We start from the raw sequence: 27,251 nt of genomic DNA, 5'->3' as shown, positions 1-27,251 counted from the left end.
AATATTTTGTCAAAATTTTATTTCTATATAGAAAATTTTGTCAAAATTTTATTTCTATATAGAAAATTTTGTCAAAATTTTATTTCTAAATAGAAAATTTTGTCAAAATTTTATTTCTATAGAAAATTTTGTCAAAATTGTATTTCTATATAGAAAATTTTGTCAAAATGTTATTTCTATATAGAAAATTTTGTCAAAATTTTATTTCTATATAGATAATTTTGTCAAAATTTTATTTCTATAGAAAGTTTTGTTAAAATTTTATTTCTATAGAATATTTTGTCAAAATTTTATTTCTATATAGAAAATTTTGTCAAAATTTTATTTCTATATAGAAAATTTTGTCAAAATTTTATTTCTAAATAGAAAATTTTGTCAAAATTTTATTTCTATAGAAAATTTTGTCAAAATTGTATTTCTATATAGAAAATTTTGTCAAAATTTTATTTCTATAGAATTTTCTGTCAACATTTTATTTCTATAGAGAATTTTATCAAAATTTTATTTCTATATAGAAAACGTTGTCAAAATTTTATTTCTAAATAGAAAATTTTGTCAAAATTTTATTTCTATAGAAAATTTTGTCAAAATTGTATTTCTATATAGAAAATTTTGTCAAAATTTTATTTCTATATAGAAAATTTTGTCAAAATTTTATTTCTATATAGAAAATTTTGTCAAAATTTTATTTCAATATAGAAAATTTTGTCAATATTTTATTTCTATATAGAAAATTTTGTCAAAATTTTATTTCTATATAGAAAATTTTGTCAAAATTTTATTTCTATATACAAAATTTTATCAAAATCTTATTTCTATAGAATTTTCTGTCAACATTTTATTTCTATAGAAAATTTTGTCAAAATTTTATTTCTATATAGAAAATTTTGTCAAAATTTTATTTCTATATAGAAAATTTTGTCAAAATGTTATTTCTATATAGAAAATTTTGTCCAAATTTTATTTCTAAATAGAAAATTTTGTCAAAATTTTATTTCTATAGAAAATTTTGTCAAAATTGTATTTCTATAGAAAATTTTGTCAAACTTTTATTTCTATATAGACAATTTTGTCAAAATTTTATTTCTATATAGAAAATTTTCATTCATAAATACAAGGAACTCCGAACTCCCATGTTTATATCTCCAGCATTTGGAAGACGATCACCAGTCTCATGATGTAATGGTTCGCAATCTTTATCTTATTGCAGCTTGCTGGATTTGACAAAATTTTAATTTTTAATTACTGATTTTCTACAGCAGAGCCTTTTGTTTTATTTTTTTTTCGAAATAAATTGTCAAAAATATATTGGAGATTTTTGAGGATTTTAATTAATTTTTTTTTCTGGTCGAAAACATCATAATTTGGGGACAAGAGCGAGAAAAATACCGACAACACTGGGCTCAACTCCTATTTAGTCGACTGTGTCGAGTTTTAAGCTAAAAACGTCGACTATTGAAAAAATAGATGTCTCGTTTTTTAGTGTGAATCACCCACAGCACACCAGGATGGTTTTGGTCCAACTATGATCAGCCATGTCCAGCCGAGTCAACTCCTATTTATTCGCTATTAATGGCAGCTGATGGGTGCCGCATTGTTAGCCAAGGACCGCTTGCGTCTCAATCTGGATACAAACTAAGGAATCTATGAGCAATCAGAAATGGATGATAAGCACAACTCACTACTACAACAGCAGGAGATGTTTTTATATATTTTTTGTTTGCTATTATAGCAACACATCTGAATCTTTTTTAATAGCAGACTTGACACACTCTTTTCAGCAAATTATACACGCCTTATAGTTTGCTGAAAATGGCTGGATAAAATGTAGTTTAGTTGGATACCCAGGTACCACCTCTTAACTCAAGACATTTGTTTGTAAACATTTTTTCTTCAGTCGAAAAAGCGTGCAACGAGACTTCTTTCACTTTTTCAAAAGACAAAATCGGCTACTTTCTCATATAATAGCAGACATGTCACATCGTTTGAATAATAAAAGTCCGTCAAAAAATTAATTTGGATACCCAGCTACCACCTCTTAATTCGGGACATTCGTATGCAAACTTTTTTTCTTCAGTCGATAAAGCAGTACACGAGATTACTTTCCCTTGTTCAGCAGACAATATCTGCTGAAACTATTGTATGTTTTTGCTACAATGAAAGCTCTCAGAAGTGGACACCCACGTTCGACACAAATTTTGTCTACATTGGGAAGGTGTTTAGCTATGTGAGGTTAATTTTAATGTGCTATTATGGCAAACGTGTCACGGCAGTTGCCCACCTTTTAGAGGTGCCCGGTTGTCAGTGTCTTAGTTTGTGAGGTTTCCCTGTATTTGTACTGGATTTTTCCTATTAGTTTGAGTTTGTACCAACATTATATCCAGTTCTAAAAGAAAAGATAATCATTATTAATTGAATATATACGATTTAAATATATCTTCTACTGAAAGTTTGCAAATTGAATTGATAACAAAAAAATAAACAAAATTTAGTTCCAAATAATAATTGTATATTAATATTTCCATATAAAAGTATACTGGAAGATATCAAAATATAATACAATTTTTTTTTTAACAAAATCATTTTTTTATGTAGTAATCAAAAGAATATAAATAATAAGACTCTTAAAAAAATAAAACTTCAAATTGCAAGAGGGGGAAAGAAACTAAATTCAATTGTTTGTATATAAAGGGAAATAAATTTAGATTCTACCAATTAAAAAGAGTTATTTTGCAAATTAAGTAGTTGGGTAAATTGAAAGTAGAGAGGTAGGGGGGAGGGAGATCACCTAGAATCATAATTGAATATCGAATGATGTCAGCAAAGGAAAATGGTATGTATGCAAGTTGCAATGTTTATGGGATCTTTCTAGTATATTTGAAATTTTGTTAAATTTATTTTCTTCAATTAAAGAGGGCTTTGCGTGTTTCTTGGTTGTCCTTGTCGTAATATTACAATTACAAATCTAACTATAAATGAGTTGTATTAAATATTAAATCAATTCTCTGTTTTTTTCTCCTAATTTAAAATTTATCTTCTTCCAAAAAAACAAAACAAATATGTGTCTAAATATTACAACGCTTGTCAAAAAATATAAACATTCCAAACATGACCTATATTTCATTTTCTTTTCAGTTGATGGTTATCCTTTAGCAGGAATTTAGCCATGTTCTACCAATAGAAATAAAAACAAAAATAAGATATTTTACTTATGTATGTGAATATATCAGGGGTCCTTTTTGTTTGTTATGCAAGCATTTTAAAATAATGATGATGTTGGATTTTTATAAGAAACAAAAAACAACAAAAAAACATGAATAATGATTTCTAATTTTTATATTCAAGTCAATAGAAATTGGGGGAGAATTGGTTCGGTTGTTATTCTATTCATTTATGGATTTGTTTCATTCTCTCTTCACTTCTTGTTTTCAATATTCTTCTGGGCAAAAAGCATGAATATTCTTAATGGGTGTACGCATTTGTGTGTATGGGTGTGTGTGTGTTTGGATTTGTTTATATTGATTTTGTGGTCATTGCGCCGTTTAAGCTAAATAAACATAAACTTTACGATCATCGGGCGTCCGGGCCAAATATTCTCTTTCGATGAGACCTTCTATTCGTTTCTTAATCAATACCGGCGATGGTAGGAATCTTGATTTCAATTGCGATGTTACATCGGATACCAGTAAATTGTGCTGAATCGACATAAAAAAAAATAAAATGAAATGTTATAGTTTCAAATTTGATATATTAGAATTTAATTTGCTCTTACCGGCATACGCTTTCTAGCCTTCATTATACGAACAATTGCCGCTTCAATTTCATGTTTACGATCTTCGTCCACTTTACCACGGGTCTCTTTACGTTCTGGCTCTGTGTCGGCTTTAGCTGCCACTGTTTGAATTTTAACTCTGAAAGAAAAATTTATAATAAATAAAAGAAAATGCGGAAATCCTATTTTATTGCAAACTGAGAAGGGAGATATATGTTATGGGAGACACATGGATACCAATACGAATACGGTTCTGATCGGTTTTTAATTTTTAAAGGCCAAGGAAATGAATTGATGCAATTAAAAAATCAATTAATTTCGTGATTGAATAAGAAACATTTTTTTCTGTATAGCATGATATTTATCCTTGAGAACAGGGTTGCAATCGGATCAAAATTGGTCCAAAAAATTATTACATTTTAAATTTGGCCCGTGGTCGGACCAAATGGTTGATTTTGGTCCATTTTCGTCAAATTGGCAATTTTTCAAAACTTTTTTAAATTTTGACCAAATTTTCTGTAGAAATATTTTGACAAAAATTTCTATAGAAATAAAATGCTGCCAAACTTTTGTACAGCAATAAATGTATACATACAAAATTATGCAAAAATTTTGTAAAAATTTTATATAGAAATAAAATTTTGCGCAAACTTTCTATAGAAATAAAAGTTTGACTAACCTTTCTATAGAAATAACATTGTTGGCTAAATTTTCTATAGAAATGAAATGTTGACAAAATTTGCTAAAGAACTCAAATTTTCGTGTTTTGTTTTTTATTGGTGGTTTGTACTTCAATCATATTTGTTGTTTTGATCTCAGCTTTAAAACCATTGTGTTGACTAAACTACAAGAGTGTTGACAAAATTTTCTATAGAAATAAAATTTTGACAAAATTTCCTAATGAATTGAAATTTTGACAAAATTGTCTATAGAAATGGAATTTTCACAAAATTTTCTAAAGAAATGAAATTTTGAATAAATATTCTATAGGAATAAATTGTTGACAAAATTTTGTTGAAAAAAATTTGGACAAAATTTTCTATAGAAACAAATAAAATTGAACAACATTTTCCATAGAAATAAAATTTGGACAAAATTTTCTATCAAGAAAATTGACAAAATTTTCTATACAAAAAAAAAAAATAAAATTTGGACAAAATTTTTTATGGAAATAAAATTTGGACAAAATTTTCCATAAAAAAATAAAATTTTGACAAAATTTTTTATAGAATAAAATTTAGACAAAATTTTCTATAGAAATGAAATCAAAAACAACAACAAGAAATAAAATTTAGACAAAATTTCCTATAGAAATAAAATGTTGACAAAATTTTCTATAGAAATAAAATTTTGACAAAGTTTTCTCTAGAAATAAAATTTTGACAAAATTTTCTATAGAAATAAAAATTTGACAAAATTTTCTATAGAAATAAAATTTTGACAAAATTTTCCATGGAAATAAATGTTGACAAAAGATTCTATAGAAATACAATTTTTGACAACAATTTCTATAGAAATAAAATAAAAAAAAAAATTTATATAGAAATAAAATTTTAACAGAAATATATAGAAATAAATAAATATAGAATATAGAAATATAGAATAGAATAAATATAGAAATAAAATTTTGATAAAATTTTCGATAGAATTAAAATTTTGACAAAATCTTTTATAGAAATAAAATTGTGACAAAATCTTGTATAAAAATAAAATTTTGACAAAATTTTCCATAGAAATAAAATTTTGACAAAATTTTCCATAGAAATAAAATATTGACAAAATTTTCTTTTGAAATAAAATTTTTACAAAATTTTATATAGCAATAAAATTTTAACAAAATTTTCTATGAAATAAAGTTTTGATAAAATTTTCTATAGAATTACAATTTTGACAAAATCTTTTGATAGAATTTTCTATAGAAATAAAATTTTGACAAAATTTTCTATAGAAATGAAATCAAAAACAACAACAAGAAATAAAATTTAGACAAAATTTCCTATAGAAATAAAATTTTGACAAAACTTTCCATAGAAATAAAATTTTGACAAAATTATCTATAGAAAAAAATTTTGAAAATTTTTTTTTCTATAGAAATACAATTTTGGCAAAATTTTCTATAGAAATAAAATTTGGACAAAATTTGCTATAGAAATCAAATTTTGACAAAAATTTTCTATAGAAAAAAATTTTGACAAAATTTTTTATAGAAAAAAATTTTTGACATTTTTTTCTATTGAAAAAAATTTTAACAAAATTTGCTATAGAAATAAAAATTTTACAAAATTTTCTATCGAAGTAAAATTTGTGAAAATTTTTAACTTTTAAATTATATTAATTTAATTTGGAAAAATAGTCCGCTGGTTCGAATTTTGACAAAATTTTCTATAGAAATAAAATGTTGACAAAAGTTCCTATAGAAATAAAATTTTGACAAAACTTTCTATAGAAATAAAATTTTGACAAAATTTTCGATAGAAATAAAATTTTGACAAAATTTTCGATAGAAATAAATTTTTGACAAAATTTTCTATAGAAAATTTCTACAGAAAAAAAATATTTCAAATTTGAAAAAAAATTTGAAAAATTTTTTTTCTATAGAAAATTTCTACAGAAAAAAAATTTGAAAAATTTTTTTCTATAGACATTGATTTGGACAAAATTTTCTATAGAAATAAAATTTTTACAAAAATTTTCTATAGGAAAAATTTTTGACTAAATTTTTTAAAGAAATAAAATTTTGACAAAAATTTTCCATAGGAAAAAATTTTGACAAAATTTTCTATAGAAATAAAAATTTTACCAAATTTTCTATAGAAATAAAAATTTTACAAAATTTTCTATCGAAGTAAAATTTTGGAAAATTTTTAACTTTTAAATTAATTTAATTTGGAAAACTGGTCCGCTGGTACGAATTTTGGTCCAATTTTGGAAAAATGTTAGTCCAAAATAAAAATTGATTGTGGCAACGCTGCTTGAGATCAAAGTAGTATATGCCTCTACTAATTGATCCACATATCTCTTGTCACTTACCTGTGGAATTTGGAAACAAAGGCATCGTTCACCAGGAACTCATCGGAAGGATCAATATCCTTAGTTTTTGTTTTAGAATTTCGCACCAATAGACGTTGTGAAGGTTTACCCATAGATAGTGATTGTATAGCTCTTTGTAATTCACGTTCGGGTATATCTGTTTCTTGTAAAATCTCTTCATATGTCATAACTTCGCGATTATTAAAAAGCATCAATATACACATCTAAGAAGAGGAAAAACGGATAATGGCAATACCCTTTAAAGAATCTTGTTCCTCATGTTCCTTACCTGATACGTTGATACTGTTAAAATATGTTTACGCGTTGTTGTGGGTATAGCAGCACACGCTGCCGCACTTGTTGACGAAGACATGCTAGAACTGGGCGCTTCCTTATCGGCTGTAACAGCTGGTGATGCTGCCGGTGCTGATGCTACTGCTGTGGTACTGTCAGTCGGTTTTCGGCCATAGAATACAGCATTAAGACAAGCATTACCTAAGAAGAAAAAAACGTTTTCGATAATTTTTGGTTATAGCTTTAATTTACATCCATACCCAGTTGAGGTTGCAACGTCAGTTGACGTCCTGAATGTTTGTCTAAATAGAATTTCTTAAATATTTCATAGGCTTCTCTGGGAGCTGCTGGTATATTACAATTGGGCGTTGAAGTCTATGGGAAATTTACAAAAAAAAAAGAAAAAATGTTTATTGTAAGCTATCTAAAATTGAATATCGTTTGTTACAAACCTGTGTGGGCCAAAAACCAGTTGTTAATATCCTACATGTAAATTCTACAGACAAATTAATGTTATGATTTGTTATATAGGTTTTGAACTCCTCATTGGTGGTATTCGATATAGACATATCCTTGAACATTCCTTCCAATTTAGATGTGAATTGACAGCCGCACTCAGTCTATAAAGAGAAGAAATTGTATTTCGAGTCATTTTAAAATGGAGAAATTGGGAAAATCAATATCCGCTGGAAAAAAAAATCACATATACTCCCACCAACCAATCTTGTAATGGGAATCAAAAAGTCGACTTTTCCACATTTTCAAAATTTAGTCGATTTTACCAAATTTGAAAAAGTTGACTCATTGCTATTCAGAGTTAAGAAGAAGTCGAATAGCTATGAGTCGACTTTTTCCAAATTTGGAGATATCGATTTTTTGACTTTTCAAAATTACTACGACTTTCAAAAGTCGATTTTTGAACATAGCAACAGGCGACTTTTTGGCGAATTCTCAGCATAAAAAATCTACAATCCCTTTTTAATGCATATTTGACTTTTCGATTTATTTGTTATTAAAAGTCGATTAGTTGAAATTATTTAGTATAAAATAAGTCTATTACAGTACAAATACTCAGAAGTGGACACCAAAAGTTTCACAAAAGTTGTCCCCTATTGAGAGATCTCCTCTTCTAAGAGGTTTCACTGCACAAAAAAATTTTGATTCAATCACAGAAATGATAGCATCAATTAAAAATTTAATTGCCAATTGATTTTTATTTAAATTATAGAGTAGTATCCTATTGTTGTATTATTGTTAGTATATTAATGTTAGAAATAAGAGAATTGTTTTGAGTAGTATTTAAAATGTTGATTTAAGTAACTGTATAAGGCCTTTGTAAGGCTTAGTTACATATGAAAATAAAATAAATTAAATTAAAATTAAATTAAATTAAAAAATTTGTTGAATCAATTAAATTGTTAATTGAATATTTTTTAAAACTCAAGATTTTAATTGGAAAAATGTTCGTTAAATTTTTTTTGTGTGATTTAGAGGACTATTATTCTAATTTGAAGATAAAAACGTTTTTTTGACATGTTTGTCTGAAAGAAGCGATTTACGCAAATATATGATTTTTATTTACCTATAACACTAGCCAACAACCATTTTGTGAATTGTTTCTAGCATATTTTTTCTTATTGATTATGACCTACTAAACACGAAAATGATTTTTAAAAAATTTTCTGTCGATTGGTTTTCGAGATATAATTTTTTTAATTTTTTTTTTAAATTTTTGGAGGTACACCTACAATTTTGAGCATATCTTTCGTTTTCTTTGACCTTTTTGATCCTAATACTACTCAAATTAAAGAAAATTGAGCCGTCTACAACTCATTCTCAGAATTTCGTAGCAAATCCTCAAAATATTGAAATTTTTATCTTCCTAAATATCCGTCCTAGAGCGAAAAGGTCCTTAATTAGTAGGGATCGAAAATGATTTTAGACAAGGGAAAATTCTAGTATCCACAAGAATATAGCATATAAGATCCAAATTGAGACATCTGGTTGGGGATTTCTCCTTGCCAGATGTCTCAATTTCACCGACGTCTAATTACACTAGGCAACAAATAACAAACTTTTCTCTGTGAATTGTTTCTAGCATGTTTTTTCTTATTTATTATGACCTACTAAACACGAAAATGATTTTTAAAAAATTTTCTGTCGATTGGTTTTCGAGATATAATTTTTTAATTTTTTTTTTAATTTTTGGAGGTACACCTACAATTTTGAGCATATCTTTCGTTTTCTTTGACCTTTTTGATCCTAATACTACTCAAATTAAAGAAAATTGAGCCGTCTACAACTCATTCTCAGAAAATTTTTAAATCGGGTAAGTAGTTTGGATGTTAGCGGATTAAAAAGGTAAAAAAACGGCGTTTTTTAAGTAAAAATGTGGCAAAAAAACATAAAAATTCATGGATTTTTTTTGTTTTGTTTTTTTGGTTGGTAGGGCGCATATTTAAGGCGAAATGACCAAAATAAGTTTTTTCTATAAAAATTTAATTTTTTCAAGGATTTTCTTCGATACTTTGATTGTTCGTTGGTGGCCACGAATTAAGGTCCTTCTTGCTCTTCTTGCTCGTAGGTTAGGTTAGGTTAGGTGGCAGCCCGATGTATCAGGCTCACTTAGACTATTCAGTCCATTGTGATACCACATTGGTGAACTTCTCTCTTATCACTGAGTGCTGCCCGATTCCATGTTAAGCTCAATGACAAGGGACCTCCTTTTTATAGCCGAGTCCGAACGGCGTTCCACATTGCAATGAAACCACTTAGAGAAGCTTTGAAACCCTCAGAAATGTCACCAGCATCACTGAGGTGGGGTGGGGTGTTGGGCGGATGGGAAGGGTGGTCCTTTTGGCTTTAGGACGAATATTTCAGGCCGTATGGCCAAAATAAGTTTTTTCATATAGAAAATTGAATTTTTCGAGGATTTTCATAAAAATTTAGATTTTTTGTAGATAGACACGAATTAAGGTCCTTTCGATCTAGGGTTTTCAATGAAACTGTGTTTTTAGGGGTGGTCATGAATTCAAGGTCCTTTTAGATATAGGACGCATATTTAATGAGACCAACACAAGATTTTCATATAAAATTTAGAATTTTTCGAGGATTTTCATAGAAATTTTGATTTTTTGGGTTGGTATAAATAAAAGTTCTTACTAGTCAGTGCATGAATTGTTGACATGTACTGAATTCTTGCTGAGTAGTAAAAACTTTTAATTATATTCCAACAGTAAGAAATGCGCTGATGAAAAATACGATGTGGGTCATCAAATGACCCTAACATAATATAAGGGTTAAGGAGATATGGCCATATTAAGTTTTCATAGGAAAATTTGAAGAATTTTCATAGATATTTTGATTTTTGGGGGTGGACACGAATTAACTTCCTTTTCGCTCTGGGTTTTTTATCGAAATTTTAATTAAGGTCCTTTTCGCTCTATGCCGCATATTTAGAGTTACGGCCAAAATAAGCTTTTCATATAAAATTTTAATTTTTCGAGAATTCCAATCGAAATTTCGAACGCAGGAGATGTCAAAAAAGTTGTCATTTAAAAAATTTTAAATTTTCTAGGATTTTCATGGAAATTTTAATTTTGTTGGTGGTGGTCATGAATTAATGCAATTTTCGCTCTACGATGCACATATGGCATTTTTTGTATCAAATTAACTTACCTTCAATTTTGAAATCATATTCTTTTCAAAATCATCCGAAACAGATTTATTGAGCAGCAAACGCTTGGCCAAATGTGTTTTGTAATAACGTTCAAAGACGTCTTTCTCCAGCAAGAATCTAAACAAAACCATTGTCTTATCGAGTATTACTTCAATTTCTTGCTCACTCATCTAAAATAAAAAACAAAAACGAAATTAAAATAAAATAACACATTTCACATAGAAATCACTTACTCCTTTACCACCCTTTTTCAATTTATCATCAATGAATAGTGACAAATATTCGGGTGATTTAGAATTTAAATTAAGGAAATGTTCAAAATCGGATGATATGACATTCTTAAAGAGCCGATCGTTATTGAATGAATGATGTAAAAATTGATCAAAACGATCTTTAAGATCCAAAAGATTTTGCACAAATGATATAGGATTTGTGCTACCATTTTCCTCTTCCTTAACCAACATACGTCCTTGTTCTCTTAAATAGGCTGACATTGTGTCGGCAATTACTTTTAGTCCTTCATCTTTCAAACGTGAGAATAGTTTATATGTACAAGCCAGATCGTCAGTTTTCGAGTTCTTAATCATATAGACCACACCAGAATTTTCCATTTCGACAATGGTTCGCATGTGTTTCTTGATTAATTCATCTTCAACCACTTTGACAATACGGGGTTCAGTGTCTTTGTCCAAATAGAGGGCAGCACGTGACGATTCTTCTTGTATACGGGACTAAGGAAAATCAAGAGAAATGTAGGGATTTTTATATAGCAAAAAGTGTATCTCTTACCTCGACTTTCTTTAGATAAACGCTTGCATTATTTTCGGCCAAAAACTTTTGTGATTCAAATTTATAAAATGATGCAGATTGGGCCAAAAACGGTTTCTCAAAGTCATCTTCATATACGGAACGTGAATTTATGCCCAAGGCCATTAACATTTGACAAGCATTTTTAATGGCCAAATGATTTATGGCCTCACCACTGCGTTCATCCATAACCATATTCAGTAGAGTTTCACGTAGAGCCTTTTGAATTTCTGAATAGCGTACAATCTACAATCATAGAAAATGGAGAATAATACATCCATATTTATCGGTATATAGCAATTCTTTTAAATACCTCATCTCTAAATAATTGCAAGCCCAAATTATAAACATTTTCCACCTCACGATTTTGCACATAAACACGATCCATATACATGAGAATATCGCGTATCATTACCATTGAAGTTTGATGATCAGTCCATGCTTGATTGAGTTTGGGCAAAAAGTTATTGTGTAAACTCTCCAGAACATCTTTTCGAACTTTTTCCTCCAGATGCTCTTTGACCACTTCGCGCAAACCAAAATACAAGCGATGGCCATATTTGTGCAATACCATATTGTAGGCATTACGATAGAGTTGTTCAAAAGACAGACCAGAATTGTTTTTCTTTTGAATCTCTTGTATGGCATTTTTTAAACTTGCCCATATAGTTTCCACATATTTTTCATCCATAGAGGCCTAGAAGAATGAAAAAAAAAGAGAAAATGATTTTAGTTAGAAAATCAAGTGTTTAAGGTATCCAATAAATTGATTCAAGATTGCTCCTCAAATATCCGTTAAAGATGGGACCAAAAATTAATTTAAATGAAGCACAGGTTAACTTGAAAAAGAGCAGGGATTTTTTTTAGCTTTACGAGTACATATCCCTACACAAAAAAAAAAATTCTGATTCAATCACGAAATTAATTGATCCAATTAATTTTTTAATTGAAATGTCTTCAATCACAGAAATGATAGTATCAATTAAAAATTAATTGACAGTCAATTAAAAAAATAATTGATCCAATTAAATATTTAATTGATACTATTAATTTGTGTGATTGATTTTTATTTCAATTAAAAAATTTGTTGAATCAATTAAATTTTTAATTGAATATTTTTTAAAAATCAATTAAGATTTTAATTGGAAAAATTTTCGTGACATTTTTTTCTGTGTAGCTCTTATTCAGAATATTGTGCGTTTGAATATTATGATTTTTTCTAGTTTAGAAACCCAATATCAGAAATGGTTTTCTGTTGCTGCAGACCATTTTGGTCGACAAGTTCATTGTGATACCATAGATGGCAAATTTCGAATGCTGCTCGATTATTTTTAGTTCAATGACAAGGGGCCTATTACGAACCGGGTGCGTTGCGATTGTAACAAAAATTAATATTTAAGAATAGACTTTGAATATAGCATTTTTTTTTATTTAAAATCGACTTTACGATTTTTCGACTTTTCGATTTACAGTTTTTTTCTCAAAATTAAATTTAAATTTTTAAAAATTCTACTTTTGTACATTTTTGGACAGAAAATGTAGACCTTTGTAAACATAATGCCGCACCACACTAGATGCAAAAACATTTATTCAAGCTTTGGGTCACTAAGAAAAGACGCCGTCAGTAGTGTCGCAAACTGTCTTAAAAATTCTTAACATTGTCCTCCAAATTCTCCATATGGATAATCTATACTATATCGAAAAGCAGATTAAAGCCACTTTAGTTCCTGATCGGAACTAAGGAGTCTATACAATGAAACTTCTCCAACTTGGATACTCTGAAAAACTAACACCTACCAAAAGTGGACAGTTGTCTGGGGACGTTTGTTATATTAACAAATTAAAATTAACCTCTTGTAGGTTAGGTTAGGTTACGTGGAAGCCCTATGTATCAGGCTCACTTAGACTATTCAGTCCATTGTGATACCACATTGGTGAACTTCTCTCTTATCACTGAGTGCTGCCCGATTCCATGTTAAGCTCAATGACAAGAGACCTCCTTTTTATAGCCGAGTCCGAACGGCGTTCCACATTGCAGCAGTGAAACCACTTAGAGAAGCTTTGAAACTCTCAGAAATGTCAACAGCATTACTGAGGTGGGATAATCCACCGCTGAAAAACTTTTTGGTGTTCGCCCGAAGCAGGAATCGAACTCACGACCTTGTGTATGCAAGGCGGGCATGCTAACCATTGCACCACGGTGGCTCCCTCTCATAACTGGACATCTCCCATATATGGACAAAATTTAGGCGACCGTGAGTATTCACTTCCCAGATGTTTCACTGTATATACAAGCAACTTCCTACTTTTGGGAGATGTCCGATTTTCGGAGATTCCAAGTTGGAGAGGTTTCACTGTAACTGACCTCTATGGAAGCATTTTCGCATGGGCATATACTGACATCGAACTCCAGATTTTCAACTGGGTCAGATGAAATTTGTTTTTCCATGAGGTTTAAAAAGTCAAATCTGTGGACCGGTTCTTATGGAGGCTTCATAGATATGTTCTGCGACATGGAACACCTTTTGAATGATTCATGGAGGGCTCTGCTAACGTCACATTCCAATTTTTAATCGAATCGTTTGAATTTTACTTTCTCCGGGAAGCTCCAAAATGCATATCTGGAAGCCTATATAAATTTTGAATGGTTATTAATGGGCCTATACCCATATCACATGCCGGATCAGATGAACTTTACTTCCTCCAAAAAAGTCCTGAATTATTGGGGTATATATAGTAAAGGAGCGATATGGGCAAATTTTTACATATTTGTGGATTGGTTGGTCTATATAAGGACTACATATAATTCTGGTTCTAGTCCGGGTTAATTTTGAGCGTCGCATTTAAACCCAGTCTTAACCCTCCTATAAATGGTAAGGTCCCTTTGGACTTCTTTTGGCTTTTATTCATGCATAAATCTATCTGTTATATGATCTCAAATATGATGGTTCATCACTTCCTGTACTAATTAGAACAGATAATCACAAAATATTAAGTCTGAGACCAAGTAAATAAGTCAAAACCTTCCTCAGGGACCTTACCATCCATTAGAGGTTTAAATACGATAAGGTTTTCACTACGAGAAGTATGGCCATTTGGATTCATGAACTATAATGGAAATTAAAAGTTCACTTTTCTAGTTTTCATATTAGAAATCGATTTCTTGATACTGAAAATCACGACAAGCGCTATGAATCAGTCCGAATTATTAGCTTTTGATTCCTTTTCAGCCGGTTAGATTTTCTAAGAAATTATATTTTTAAGACGAATGTGAATATTATGAAAATTATGATGATGTAGAGGAAAACTATACTGCGAATTTTAAGTAATCGATTTTGAGCATGAAATCGATATTACGATTTTGAACAACTTCGAAATCATTTGACGAATTGCAAGTAGATGTCCAATTAGTCTTTACACACTAGTACTAGAAAGGAAACTTTACATTCGACAATTACTTCGTACGTTCGAGATCTTTCAAAACTGAGTTTATTATGCGAGTTCATAATGCGTCAAATTTCTTTTAGTAGTTACTAACTTGAACAACCCAATGATCTTTATATTTAGGATGCCACATCGGAAAACGTTTTTGGATTTCAACCAAGTCTTTGCAAGTTTTGAACTCCAAGCATTTTTGTGATTGTTTTGCCTTCTTGCTTGTAGTTGGGCCAATATCGTCATTGAATTCCCCCCAATCCATGCTATCACCATCTCCTCTGTCACCACTCACTGTGGAATAACATGACTGTGAATTACGATATGTATGTTGGGAACGTTTGCCAGATCGATTCTCCATAAACTGAATTTAACGTTGCTGCATTGAATATGTTTCAATTCAGTAATTTAAAGCGAAATATATTATAGAATTGAAAACTATTAAATTTAAAAACTTTTTTATATTTTATTTTGAAAAAAAAACACGAATAATTTTGTTTAAAGCTAAAATGACAACTAGAGCAAATACTATACGATGAAATAAACAATTTTGTCTTATACCTCATACACATTATACGGTGTTCTCACCAAGCATGTTTTAGGGTTTGAAATGTTTTCCCTTTATATGGTGTTCTCACCAAGCATGTTTTGGAGTTTGAGATGTTTTCCCTTTATAAGCACTTCAAAACGAGTCGTTTTCGCCATACTAAAAAACAAGTTTAAAACACAAGTTTTCCTCCAAAACACGTAAATTTTAGAATGTGAACCCACCTAATTTGGAATATACCCCGAATAACATACCCTATTCAAAATATATGTCAAAATATTGAAATAAGTTTCATAGAAAAAAAAAAGAATAAACAAAGATATTTAAGAACATGGACATGTGAAAATAACATAAAACTATTTTTTCCCTTTGCGCTCGCGGTAATTATTTGGACATAGGTTACATATATGTGAATTTCGAGTAAATGTGAATTTCTAGTTTCCAAGATAACTGTCAAACTAAAACATCTCAACCCGATGTGAACGGTGAATTGTTTTGGAAAAACGAATGAGGAAAACGAGTCGGTGGGAACATAGCATTATAAGCACTTCAAAACGAGTCGTTTTCGCCATACTAAAAAAAAGTTCAAAACACAAGTTTTCCTCCAAAATGTGAACCCACCTAATTTGGAATATACCCCGAATAACATATCCTATTCCCAATATATGTCGAAATATTGAAATAAATTTCATAGAAAAAAAGGAATAAACAAAGGCTTTGAAGAACATGGACATGTGAAAATAACTTAAAAATTTGTTTTCATTGGCGTTCGCGGTAATTATTTGAACATACGTTGCATATATGCGAATTTGGAGTAAATGGGAATTTCGAGATTCCATGGCAAACGTCAAACTAAAAAATCTCAATTCGGTGTGAATGTTGAAATGTTTTGGAAAAGCGAATGAGGAAAACGAGTCAGTGGGAACATAGCATTAGGCTCGAAATCTACTAAAAGAGGATATGAAATCCCATTTTTTATAAAAAAATTGGCAGAAATGAAGAAATGAATAAAATTCTTCGCCATAGTAAACCAAACCAAACCTTTTTAGCTCATATTGGGTATATAATATGACGACAGGGAAATATGAGGAAAGCGTTATTATAGAGTCAAACCCCCTATTCCGGATATATCGGAATGATTTGAAATTTTTTACGTTACGATACCAAATTTTTCAAATCTTCCCTTGCCTGCCTTTTTCCAAAATAAATGTATGGAATTTATCAATTTATTTCTAAGATCTGGAGAGGAAGGGCATTTACCTTAGCCGCTTATTAACTTAAGACTAAAACAAATTATTGTATCACCAAATCATGCGTTAATTCAAGAGAATCCTGAAGATGCATTTCGCAAATACGATTTTTGGGTAAGGATGTAGCTTCAGATTACAATCTTCTGGACGCGCATTTATCAGTTCGTATAATACATAGCAAACTGCCTGGCTATTGTAAAGAAAAATTCACCCCTTATCCCATAGTTATAAAATAAAATCCATATTGATGCTATAAGAAATCTACAGATTTTTAAGTTTTTTGTCCGGAATTGTTTTAAATTTTGTTTTTTAGTAGCTATATTTATTTGACTTATTTTGTCAAAAGTCGAAAATTTGCGCACTACGGTTTGATTAGAAATATTTGATATCTCGATCTCTCTTTTGAAGAGGAAAACAATGGATTTCTTCAATCAAGAAAAGTGGGCAGCTCTTATCTCACTCTAATTAAGTTATCTCCAAAACATGCTTTCTGAACGCATCAACCGCTTCTTCAGATATCGAAAATAATATATTTTGTAACGAATAGGGCCTCTATGAGGCTATGTTACTAATAAAGTTGAAAAAAAAGCATTGACCACTCTTTTAATTTTTTTACATACGGGAATAAAAAGAAGTCATTCTGTGCCAAGTCAGGACTATTGAACCAATGTTTGAGAGCTCGCATTGTTGTGGTGAAGAATAATCCGTATTCGGTGGTTGGTTTTCCTGACTGGCAAATTTTTGTGACATGTCCAATTTTTCCGAAAGTTGGACATGTCATAGCTTGAAAGTGTATCGAGTGCAAGCAGCTTTCGTTGGATTTGGTTCATCTTGAGACACTTTCGAGCGACCTCCGTTTAATTTCGGGCTCATACACGTAAATCCATGTTTCATCCCCTGTCACGATGTCATACGACATGTTTCGAATCATCGCGATCACAATTTTTGGATCGCACAAAAGAAAGAATTGACAAATTATGTGGGATCCAACGCGAACAAATTTTTTGTTCATGCAATATTGAATGTAAGCTGGACCCACCAATGTCTTCGGTTGAAACCTTTGAGAAGTGATCGCTTAAATTTTGTACACATTTGCGAGGTGTCCAGTTATGAGAGGTTAATTTTAATGTATCAATATAGCAAACATCCCCAGATAACTGTCCACTTTTGGGAAGTGTTGGAGAGGTTTTACTGTATCAAAATTTCATATATTTTTATAATTATAATGGATTAAATAAATAAATTCGAAAAAATCAAAGTTATATTTTTCCCACCTTTTATCTTCCATTTTTACACAATCAATTAAGGACTTTTACTTACCGGGAAAGCGCGAATACGCATCTTTCCCTCCTTCTTAGGAGGGTTACTCCTGATATTCATTGTCTGTAGGCGGCGACAATTTTCCTCCACTTTATCAACTTGTCTTACTTGGAGCTCCCTGCTTCTCCCAGTTAGTGTAGGCTTTTATTTGTTTTTAACCAAAAGATTGGTTTGTTTTGTTCTTCTTCTTCTTCTGAAGAGCCGAATACACCAAACCAATTCTTCTACACCTGTATATGCAGCGATTTCTCTCACTATAGCTCTCTTGTCTTTGTTTTTTTTCTAATGAATGAGATCAACCAACACACTGAGTACAAATGTGGGATAGATCGATAGATTGATGGTGGTGTGACGGTGAGCTGGTTAACGAACTGCTGTGTCAGCTTCTACAATAATAATAGCGGCTAAAGAATGAGACCAACAACAACAACAATCAAATTTCTTGCAATTGTTTTCTTTCTCTTTGCGATGTCCGTTATTGTTGTTACTGTTTCTTAATTAGGTGTTGTTTTTGTTTGACGTCTTTCTTCGTCGGCGGCGGTGGCGGCGAACTTAATGCGAACACAATTACAAAGCAGATTTTGTGCTTATTGGCATTGCCCCACCATAAGTGTATCAGAGTCAAAGACTATTAATAAAGAAGACATGAAATGGGCTTTGATAGTGTTAGTACTAGAAAACAGAGATTAATATCATACTTGTTGGAAAAGCACTCCGAACTTACTGGTTTGATGCAGACAATTTTTATTTAGCTATTTTCTCCAACATTTCACGCAAATTTCTGTGTCGGTTGCACTAAATTATTAATAAAATGTTTCACAAAGTGTTTTTGTTCGTTTAAGAGTTAAAAAAATTGCTAAAATAAGCGAATTAAGTTTTGTTACGAATGCAAAATGAAAAGAGAAACCGAAAAAAAGTTGCAACGTCTCATGGAACATGTATGATATTAATCTCTGTTTTTTCAAGAAAAAGAGGAAGAGCAAGCTGATCTCATGTCTTCTTTATTAATAGTCTTTGATCAGAGTCTTGAACTATTGCTGATGATGCCGTTCGTTGTCCGATGCCGATCGTTGGGGTATTAAAACATGAAACAATTCCACCACTCCAGTCTCCTCGGGCCCTATGCTCTTTTACAAATAGTTCTGTTAATGGTATTTTCTGCTTTCCAGATTCAGATATTCTCGCAAAAATTCTTTACTATGATGATCCTGTAGTGAAAATAAAGACAAAAAAATACAAGGGTGTTTGTTATTAATGTACACAAAGACAATATCATAATTATTTCCTCATAACAATAACAAAGATTTTCATATGGACGAGAAGGGTATGTAATGCCATTTGGTGGCAATTGCTTAGCAAATCATTTCAGATTGGAGACACCAAAATGTTTTCGCCTATTTTCACTATCACCACAAAATTTTCATCGACAATTTTAGTTCCCATTTTTTCTCTACAAACATTTGCACAAGATTTCATCGGACTTGGTAACTATATCAACGTTACAAATTGCATGAGTCGCTATAATTGTCTCAAAATATCTCAAGAACTGGGATTTACCGAGAATTTTATTAGTATTTGATAATATTTTAAGTAATTCTCATTTTTTGCAGTATGAAGAAATAAATTGTACGTACTAAAAGATGAGAAAGAAGAAGCACAATAGTGCTGCCACTCTCATCAAATGCGTTAAAATTACCAGACATAAAAACAAAGAAAAACAATATCAGGCAAATTGATTTATACCAATGGTGGAATATGAGGGCAAATTTTTGTTTAATGCTAAATTAAAAAGAAAATTAATATACAAGACCACGCATCTAAACGATTTTAGTATAAATTCTCATATATTAAAGGCCCACCAATGGGAAATGTTATTGTAAATTTTTAGTACATGTCGAAAGAGAGTTGCCAAATTGTTCAGATGGGAAAATTGATAGAAAGAATGGTAAGAGTGCGGATTTGTATTTTTTCTGTTGGCTAAAAAATTAAAATTTTGGCTTTTTAAAGATTTAAAAATTTGAACAAAGTAAAACTTTTGCCGACGCTAGCGAAAGAGTTACTTTGTAGAAAACAAAAATAAAATTGTCTGGTTAGTGGAAGTCTTGAAAATTTTCATTTTTTTTTCTAAGAAATCACTTAAAATTAAATTCCTTATCTACACAGAAAAAAAAAATTGTCTTTAATCACGGAATTAGTTAAACTTTAATTGAAATATTCTCAATCACAGAAATGATAGTATCGACAACCAACGTCAATTAAAAAATTAATTGATCCAATTAAAGATGTAATTGATACTATTAATTTCTTTTATTGATTTTTGTTTCAATTAAATAATTTGTTGAAACAATTAAATTTGAAGAATTTGTAGAATTCTATTAAAATTTTAATTGGAAAAATTTTTGTGATATTTTTTTGTGTGTATAAAGATGGAAGATTAAATGTCGATTGTGTAAACACGATCATGAACAGCCATTTTTACCGTTTTTTTACTTAACATGCTATTTCAATAAAAATAAAATATGGCAGGAAAAAAAGGAGATAAAACAACTTTTTATGATCATAAAAGAATCTTTGGTCATGACAAAAAAATTTACTACCATAAGTGTGTCTGCAACATACATCAAAATTGACCCAATATATTTGAGTTCCAACAGCATGTCACAAAAATCTGAAAAGGATTTTTTTAATTAAAATCTCTTTGCAACAGTAAAATGCACAACAATAATCCTTCATAAAGGCATTATGCAAATCATCCCCAGCCTAGTATCAGTTTCATCTGCCTAACAAGTTGATAGACCTACGCTACTTTATTTAGTCGAAGATAATGAATCCACTTCTTAGGGCTTCAAAATTAATTTATATTCCTATTAATAATCGAATTTTACTTTAACGTATATTTAAACTCATACATCTTATGCCTCATACACTCATCTCTTCCCTTATTTATAAGGCAAATGACAGTTGAAATCAAGTTAAAGTGGATTTCGGATGTGTAATTTGAATGAGGTATTAGGGCTGGAATATCACAATGGACTGAATAGTCTAAGTGAGCCTTACAATAAATCGCGCTGCCACTTTAACTTTAAGGCTAGAATACACCAACACTAACATTTAATATTTTTTAAGAGATCGAAATTGCCTTTTTTGATATTTGAAGAGGGTTTGTATTTTTGAAAGTTTGTTTCGTTTGAATGAGAATACTTTGATTTTCAATAATGAGTAGTTTCAAATTTTTGGCCGGAGAATTCATTCATAATGTTAACAATGGCTTTACTATTTTCTTGACTCATTATGTTCGTTTCATACTCGAGAATAGTGCCATGTTCCTGTATATCGAACGAAAACCTATTCGGAAGGCAGTCACTCGAAGTCGACTGAATTTGGGTGTCTCTATTGTTGAAAGTTTGAATCATTTTAATAAAAAAAGTTAATTATTAAAAATGAATTAAGTATTCTGGTGTCTTCCCATCTACACGAATCAATTATTTCTCTTTTGGAGGTATCTTACCAATGAGCACTCATTGTAGCTTTGCTAGCTACGCCAATGTTTAACTGACAAGTGTGTGAAATAAAAATTAAAAATAATATTATTTTATACAAATAATCTGGAAATATTCAATTTGCTTTAAATTTATGACAGAAAAGTATCAAAATAAATAGTCCTCATAATTGATGGTAAGAATTACTTCTATTATTCTCACGAACCGCAACATATTTCCTCATATTTAGAAGCATACATCGATACAATCCCAGATTTTCTCTATTTTAAATTTTCCATTTGTTGAACAATTTCTGTCGTTTCTGTAATACGGAAACTACCTTCCTTAATATGCCTTGCTCGACAATAAAATATGAAGTGACTTGCCTTTCGACACCGATAAACCAAAATCAATTTTCTTTCGTTTGAAATACAAAAGACAGTGCATTAAAGTCATATTTTTTTATTTTTATCAATTACGATAATAATATTCTAAATGACTTGTGGGACTTGTATTTTTAAAATAAATTGCGAATAAAGGAATAAATTTCTATAAGCAATATTATGATGAATATTCTATTTATATATTTGAACGGCCCTTGGGAACATAATTAGTAACTTGGCGAGGAACAATGTCTCACCAATGGCGGGACTACTTAGTAAGAAAATAGATATTGCCTACGAGTGTTTCCAAATTGTGGTGAGAACTTCTCAAAGTCTGAGTACACTTTTTTCCCATTCTCAATTGGCTTTTGCTATATGTTTTGTTGCGATAATCAAGATTTCTATTGAACAAATTCGAAAGAAGAAAACAGCCATAAGTTTTGTCTAATGCCCGTATGAAAAACAATTGATCTGGTAACACTAGCAAGTTTCTGATGTGTTGTATGTGTTTTCTCTTTTCTCGTCTTCGACGATGGAACGCTTTTGAATTAAGTTATTATAATCATAAAGTACAATAAACAAAAAACATATATAATTGTTCATACCTGACTAAAGTTTTGCAAATCTTCTAATTCCCCTTTACAGTTTTTCCATCAGCACCGTCTTTTTGGATATTAACATTTATTTCACATAGAACGGAAAATTATCTCTCGAAATTCTGTCATCACCTACAAAACAAATATGGAAAATTTGCCCTTGCAAATCGTTTTACACCGCAAGAAAAACCAATATTTATTACTTCTTCACAAATCTTAAACACTTTTAATAGTTATCCGGAATTCTCTGAAGAATTTCTTGGCTTTATTTAAAAAACTATTTAATTTACACAATGATTTTATTCCTCTTTGTGTCTTTTCTACATTCCACTATAGGCTACGCAGCCGGGTCGTAAATGCAAACGCAGTAATCAAATGTGATAGTGGCCGGCACAGACAATTGGATTGCCAGACTGTTACGTATAAGTTCATTTTCATGTTCTAAAAGTAAAAGGTGTGTTCCCCCATGAAGCTTTTAGTTAATTGTTTATATATTAGTCATGATGATTACTTGATATCTATCAGTTAATACCATAATTTTCATTAAGGAAAAATACCATAATTTTCATTAAGGAAAAGACAATTAAAAATCGAAAGTCTATTAAAATACTAATAATTCTAATTGGAAAATTAACAGCCGGTTTCTGTATATCGGACGAGCTCTATCGATCGACTGAAATGTAAACAAACAGCTGAATTTATAACCAAAAATCAGCTGTTTATATGCATTTTAGTCGATCGATAGAGCTCGTTCGACATATAGAAACAGGCTGTAAAAAAATTACCAACTTCATAATATCGAGCGATTTTATTAAATTATAAAATTAAATTATTTTTCGGTTCTCAATGCTATATATAATAATGCTATATGTAATAAGAACACAAGTGCTTAAGTAAAATATTAATTAATTTGGTTGTATTGATTATTATTAATAAACTATATGACAATCTCTGTAGTTTGATCAGAATCTTATGGGGAGCAGGCGGTTGGGATTTCGTCAATTTGTAGATGATCGGAAACTGGTGTCTTCACTGAGGTGTTCATTAATTGAGGATTTCGGTCGTTGAGTTTATCGAATGTTTCGATTTGCATTTTGGTTGGCCGAGAGGCGGAAATGATCGATGATGAATTTGACACGTAAGTAGTCGTCGGTTGATAGTTGATGAGAATTTCGGTTCGATGATTAGTAATGGTGAGGAATTTGGATTCGTTTGATGGTCGGGATGTGTGTTCGTCGATTCGTGTTTAAAATTGGTTCCCTATTTTTTCGGACGTCTTCGGGTTGCTACAGTTGATTATTACACAAGCGGCGTAGTGTCAGCCACGATATCGGCAGTAGCGCTAATGTCGTTTCGGTGTCGATAACAGCTTCGGGCCCGTACTCGGTAGGTTTTAGTATCACTGACGACTACCATGCAAACTAGCTAATCTACTAGCGTAGATCCGAGGATCTCAGGGGTAGAACTGTAGGCCCGACGGTCTGGGGAACGGTAGGTCCGAAAATCTCAGTGATTGCTCGAAAGTCTCTGTTTGTGCAGTTGGCCCGAAGGAATGGTAAGCTTGAAGGTCTCAGTGGAGAACTATAGGCCCGAAGATCTCTGTGGGGAATATCAAGGCCGAAGGACTTTGTGGGGAATGGTAGGCTTGAAGGCCCCTGTGGGGCATAGTAAACTATAAGGTCTCAGTGGGAAAAAATAGGCTACGAAGGTCTCTGTGGGGAATAGTTGCTTCGAAGGTCTTTGTGAGGAATGGTAAGCTTGAAAGTCTCTGTGGGGACCAGTTAGCCCGAAGGTACCGGTGAGGAACTGTAGGCTCGATTATCTAAGTGGGGAACAGTAGATGCGAAGGTCTCTGTGCGGAACGGTAGCCTCGAAGGTCTCGATGGGGAGTAATAAGCCCGAACAGAGTAGATCAGTGGGCCTGAATGTCTCTGTGGGGAATAGTAAGTCCGAAGGTGTTCATTAGGAATAGTTGGCCCGAAGGTCTCTGCGTAGAACAGTAGACTCGAAGGTGTCTGTGGGTAATAGTAGGCCCGAAGATCTCTGTGGGGAATAATTGCCTCGAAGGTCTTTGTGGGGAATGGTAGGCTCGAAGACCTCAGTGGGGAACAGTAGATCCGAAGGTCTCTGCGCAGAACAGTATGTTCGAAGGTCTCAATGGGGAATAATAAGCAAGAACAGAGTTGATCAGTGGGCCTGAATGTCTCTGTGGGGAATAGTAAGCCCGAAGGTACCTGTGAGGAATAATTGCCTCGAAGGTCTTTGTGGGAAATGGTAGGCTCGAAGACCTCAGTGGGGAACAGTAGATCCGAAGGTCTCTGCGCAGAAAGGATGTTCGAATGTCTCAATGGGGAATAATAAGCAAGAACCGAGTTGATCAGTGGGCCTGAATGTCTCTGTTGGGAATTGTAAGCCCGAAGGTGTCTGTGGGGAATAGTTGGCCCGTAGGTCTCTGCGTAGAACAGTAGACTCGAAGGTCTCAGTGGGGAATAGTAGGCCCGAAGATCTCAGTGGGGTATAATTGCCTTGAAGGTCTTTGTGGGGAATGGTAGGCTCGAAGACCTCAGTGGGGAACAATAGGTCCGAAGGTTTCTGGGCAGAACAGTATGTTCGAAGGTCTCAATGGGGAATAATAAGCAAGAACCGAGTTGATCAGTGGATCTGAATGTCTCTGTGGGGAGCAGTTAGCCCAAAGGTACCTGTGAGGAATAGTAGGCTCGAAGACCTCAGTGGGGAAGAGTAGGTCCGAAGGTCTCTGCGCACAACAGTAGGTTCGAAGGTCTCAATGGGGAATAATAAGCAAGAACAGAGTTGATCAGTGGGCCTGAATGTCTCTGTGGGGAATAGTAAGCCCGAAGATGTCTGTGAGGAATAGTTGGCCCGAAGGCCTTTGTGGGAAGTAACATAGTAAGCTTGAAATTATCTTTGGGGAACAGTTGGCCCGAAGGCCTCTGTGGGGAACAGTAGGCCCGAAGGATTCTGTGCAGAACAGTGGGCTTGAAGGTCTCAATGGGGAATAGTAAGCCCGAATGGGCCTGAATGTCTCTGTGGGGCACAGAAAGACCGAAGATCTCTGTTGGGAATAGTTGGCCCGAAAGTCTTTGTGGGGAATAATAAGATTGAAAGTCTCAATGAGGAACACATGGCCCAAATTCCTCAGACGACACACAAAATATAGGCGAACCTGAACAATGTACAATGAGCCGTCGGTATAACGATTAGCACCTATCTGTATACAGTAGGATGCTGTTATTGTCCAATGTTTCAGCCAGTTGCCTGTCCCAATCTGCCTGGCTGCCAAAGGTCAACAATATAAGCCTTTCATGCGATATAAGGATTAACAGTTTAACACTGAAATGTGTACAAAATCTGTCATGGTTTTGATGACCGTAAAATAGCGAAATCTGTCACTTGTCACTCCTTCTTGGGGGTTTTGTTTTGTATCCTAGGTCTGTTTGGACTTAAGTGCACCTTTTGTGTGAGAGTAACTTATATTATTGTTATTGTCATTATATTTATTATTAACTCTAACTACAAAGCTCTTTGGGTTTCTCTCTATTTGTCCCCAGTGCCATTTGTTTTGTAGACATAAAACGTGCTCCATTTAGCGCCCTTTTCAAAAGGATTTCCCTAACCATCCACATTAGCAAAAGGGTGAATTAAGAGGACGGCTTGGTCTCGTATTTTCTTCCATTACTGAATTCCTCTTTGGTGTACTAGACTTGCTACAGAAGCTATATTTTGGTGTTTGTGTGTGATTGAGGGAGCTTTGCTATGCTTGTTTGTTTCCCTTTTAACTCGTTTGTTGCCCACCATTGCGACTTTTATACATAGGGAGGGACTGGATCTATGATGTTGTTGATTTTCTCATTCTGGCTTTTGCTGTTGCTCCTTTTTATTTGTTTCCGCCATAAATTAAGGACACTATAAATCATTTTATTTAATGTGACAGTTCCTGTGCAACGGAACAAACGGACGGCATCGCCTTCATCCAACTCAACAAAATGTGGTTGCTACCATCATCGAGGTGGGAAGCCTATTTATGCTAAACGATGAATCTCTGAAGTTCAACATGTATTATTGTACAGCCGAATATATGGACTGGGTATGTCGATTGAGCTCTATGAAATGACTGAAATGCCTAGAAACAGCTGATTTTTTTTTGTAAATTCAGCTGTTTGTTTCCATTTCAGTGGATCGACAGAGCTCGATCATAGAAACAGGCTGTTAGAATAATATTCAATGAGAACATATCACAATTAACTATTACCGCCTAATGTTAAATAGAGGGGGAACACCACATGGAACTATACGTTCGCTATTTGTAAGGAAAGGCAACTATATAGGTCCCAATGAGGGTAACAACTTACAAGGGTTTTGAACCATTCCTATTGGAACAGGTTCTGGAGGAGAGCAGTGTAAGTCTTAGGAATACACGATTGGATACTAAAGGAGACTCTAAGCGCCTAATGGATGACCACTATATACAGCCTAATGCGACCAACGACTTACAAGGGTTTTGAACCTCTCATCTCATCTGAAGGGAGCCGATTGGAGCAGCTTCTGGGCAAGAGCAGAGTAAGTCTTAGGAATACAAACCGTAGTACAGGATTGTATAACAAAGTAAACCCTACACGCAGAGTAGCGAACAAAGAAATT

At 32.1% G+C, this 27,251-nt stretch overlaps 1 protein-coding gene across 5 annotated transcripts; it reads right to left on the bottom strand.

The window, feature by feature from the left end:
- Positions 1–3,318: 3,318 nt before the first annotated feature.
- Positions 3,319–22,938, bottom strand: Cul3 (cullin 3). 5 transcript variants are annotated; one of them, XM_075297487.1, is made up of 14 exons: positions 22,796–22,938; positions 22,602–22,724; positions 18,859–19,342; positions 18,135–18,762; positions 11,896–12,279; positions 11,565–11,828; positions 11,009–11,506; positions 10,775–10,945; positions 7,549–7,716; positions 7,357–7,471; positions 7,092–7,297; positions 6,803–7,026; positions 3,773–3,911; positions 3,319–3,695 (listed from the first exon to the last, which is right to left on the bottom strand). In XM_075297487.1, exons 4-14 carry the CDS (start codon positions 18,192–18,194, stop codon positions 3,543–3,545), a joined length of 2,382 nt encoding a protein of 793 aa, XP_075153602.1. In that variant the 5' UTR covers positions 18,195–18,762; positions 18,859–19,342; positions 22,602–22,724; positions 22,796–22,938; the 3' UTR covers positions 3,319–3,542. The 5 variants fall into 5 exon arrangements, with proteins under 5 accessions (XP_075153602.1, XP_075153600.1, XP_075153601.1 ...); XM_075297485.1 differs by having other exon boundaries at positions 18,135–19,342; XM_075297486.1 differs by having other exon boundaries at positions 18,135–19,342; positions 22,602–22,911.
- Positions 22,939–27,251: the final 4,313 nt, after the last annotated feature.

Source organism: Haematobia irritans, chromosome 2, assembly GCF_050003625.1.
Source record: "Haematobia irritans isolate KBUSLIRL chromosome 2, ASM5000362v1, whole genome shotgun sequence".
Lineage (NCBI taxonomy): Eukaryota > Metazoa > Arthropoda > Insecta > Diptera > Muscidae > Haematobia > Haematobia irritans.
The sequence above is the reverse complement of the archived record's forward strand: the minus strand, read 5'-3'. Positions and strand labels throughout refer to the sequence as shown.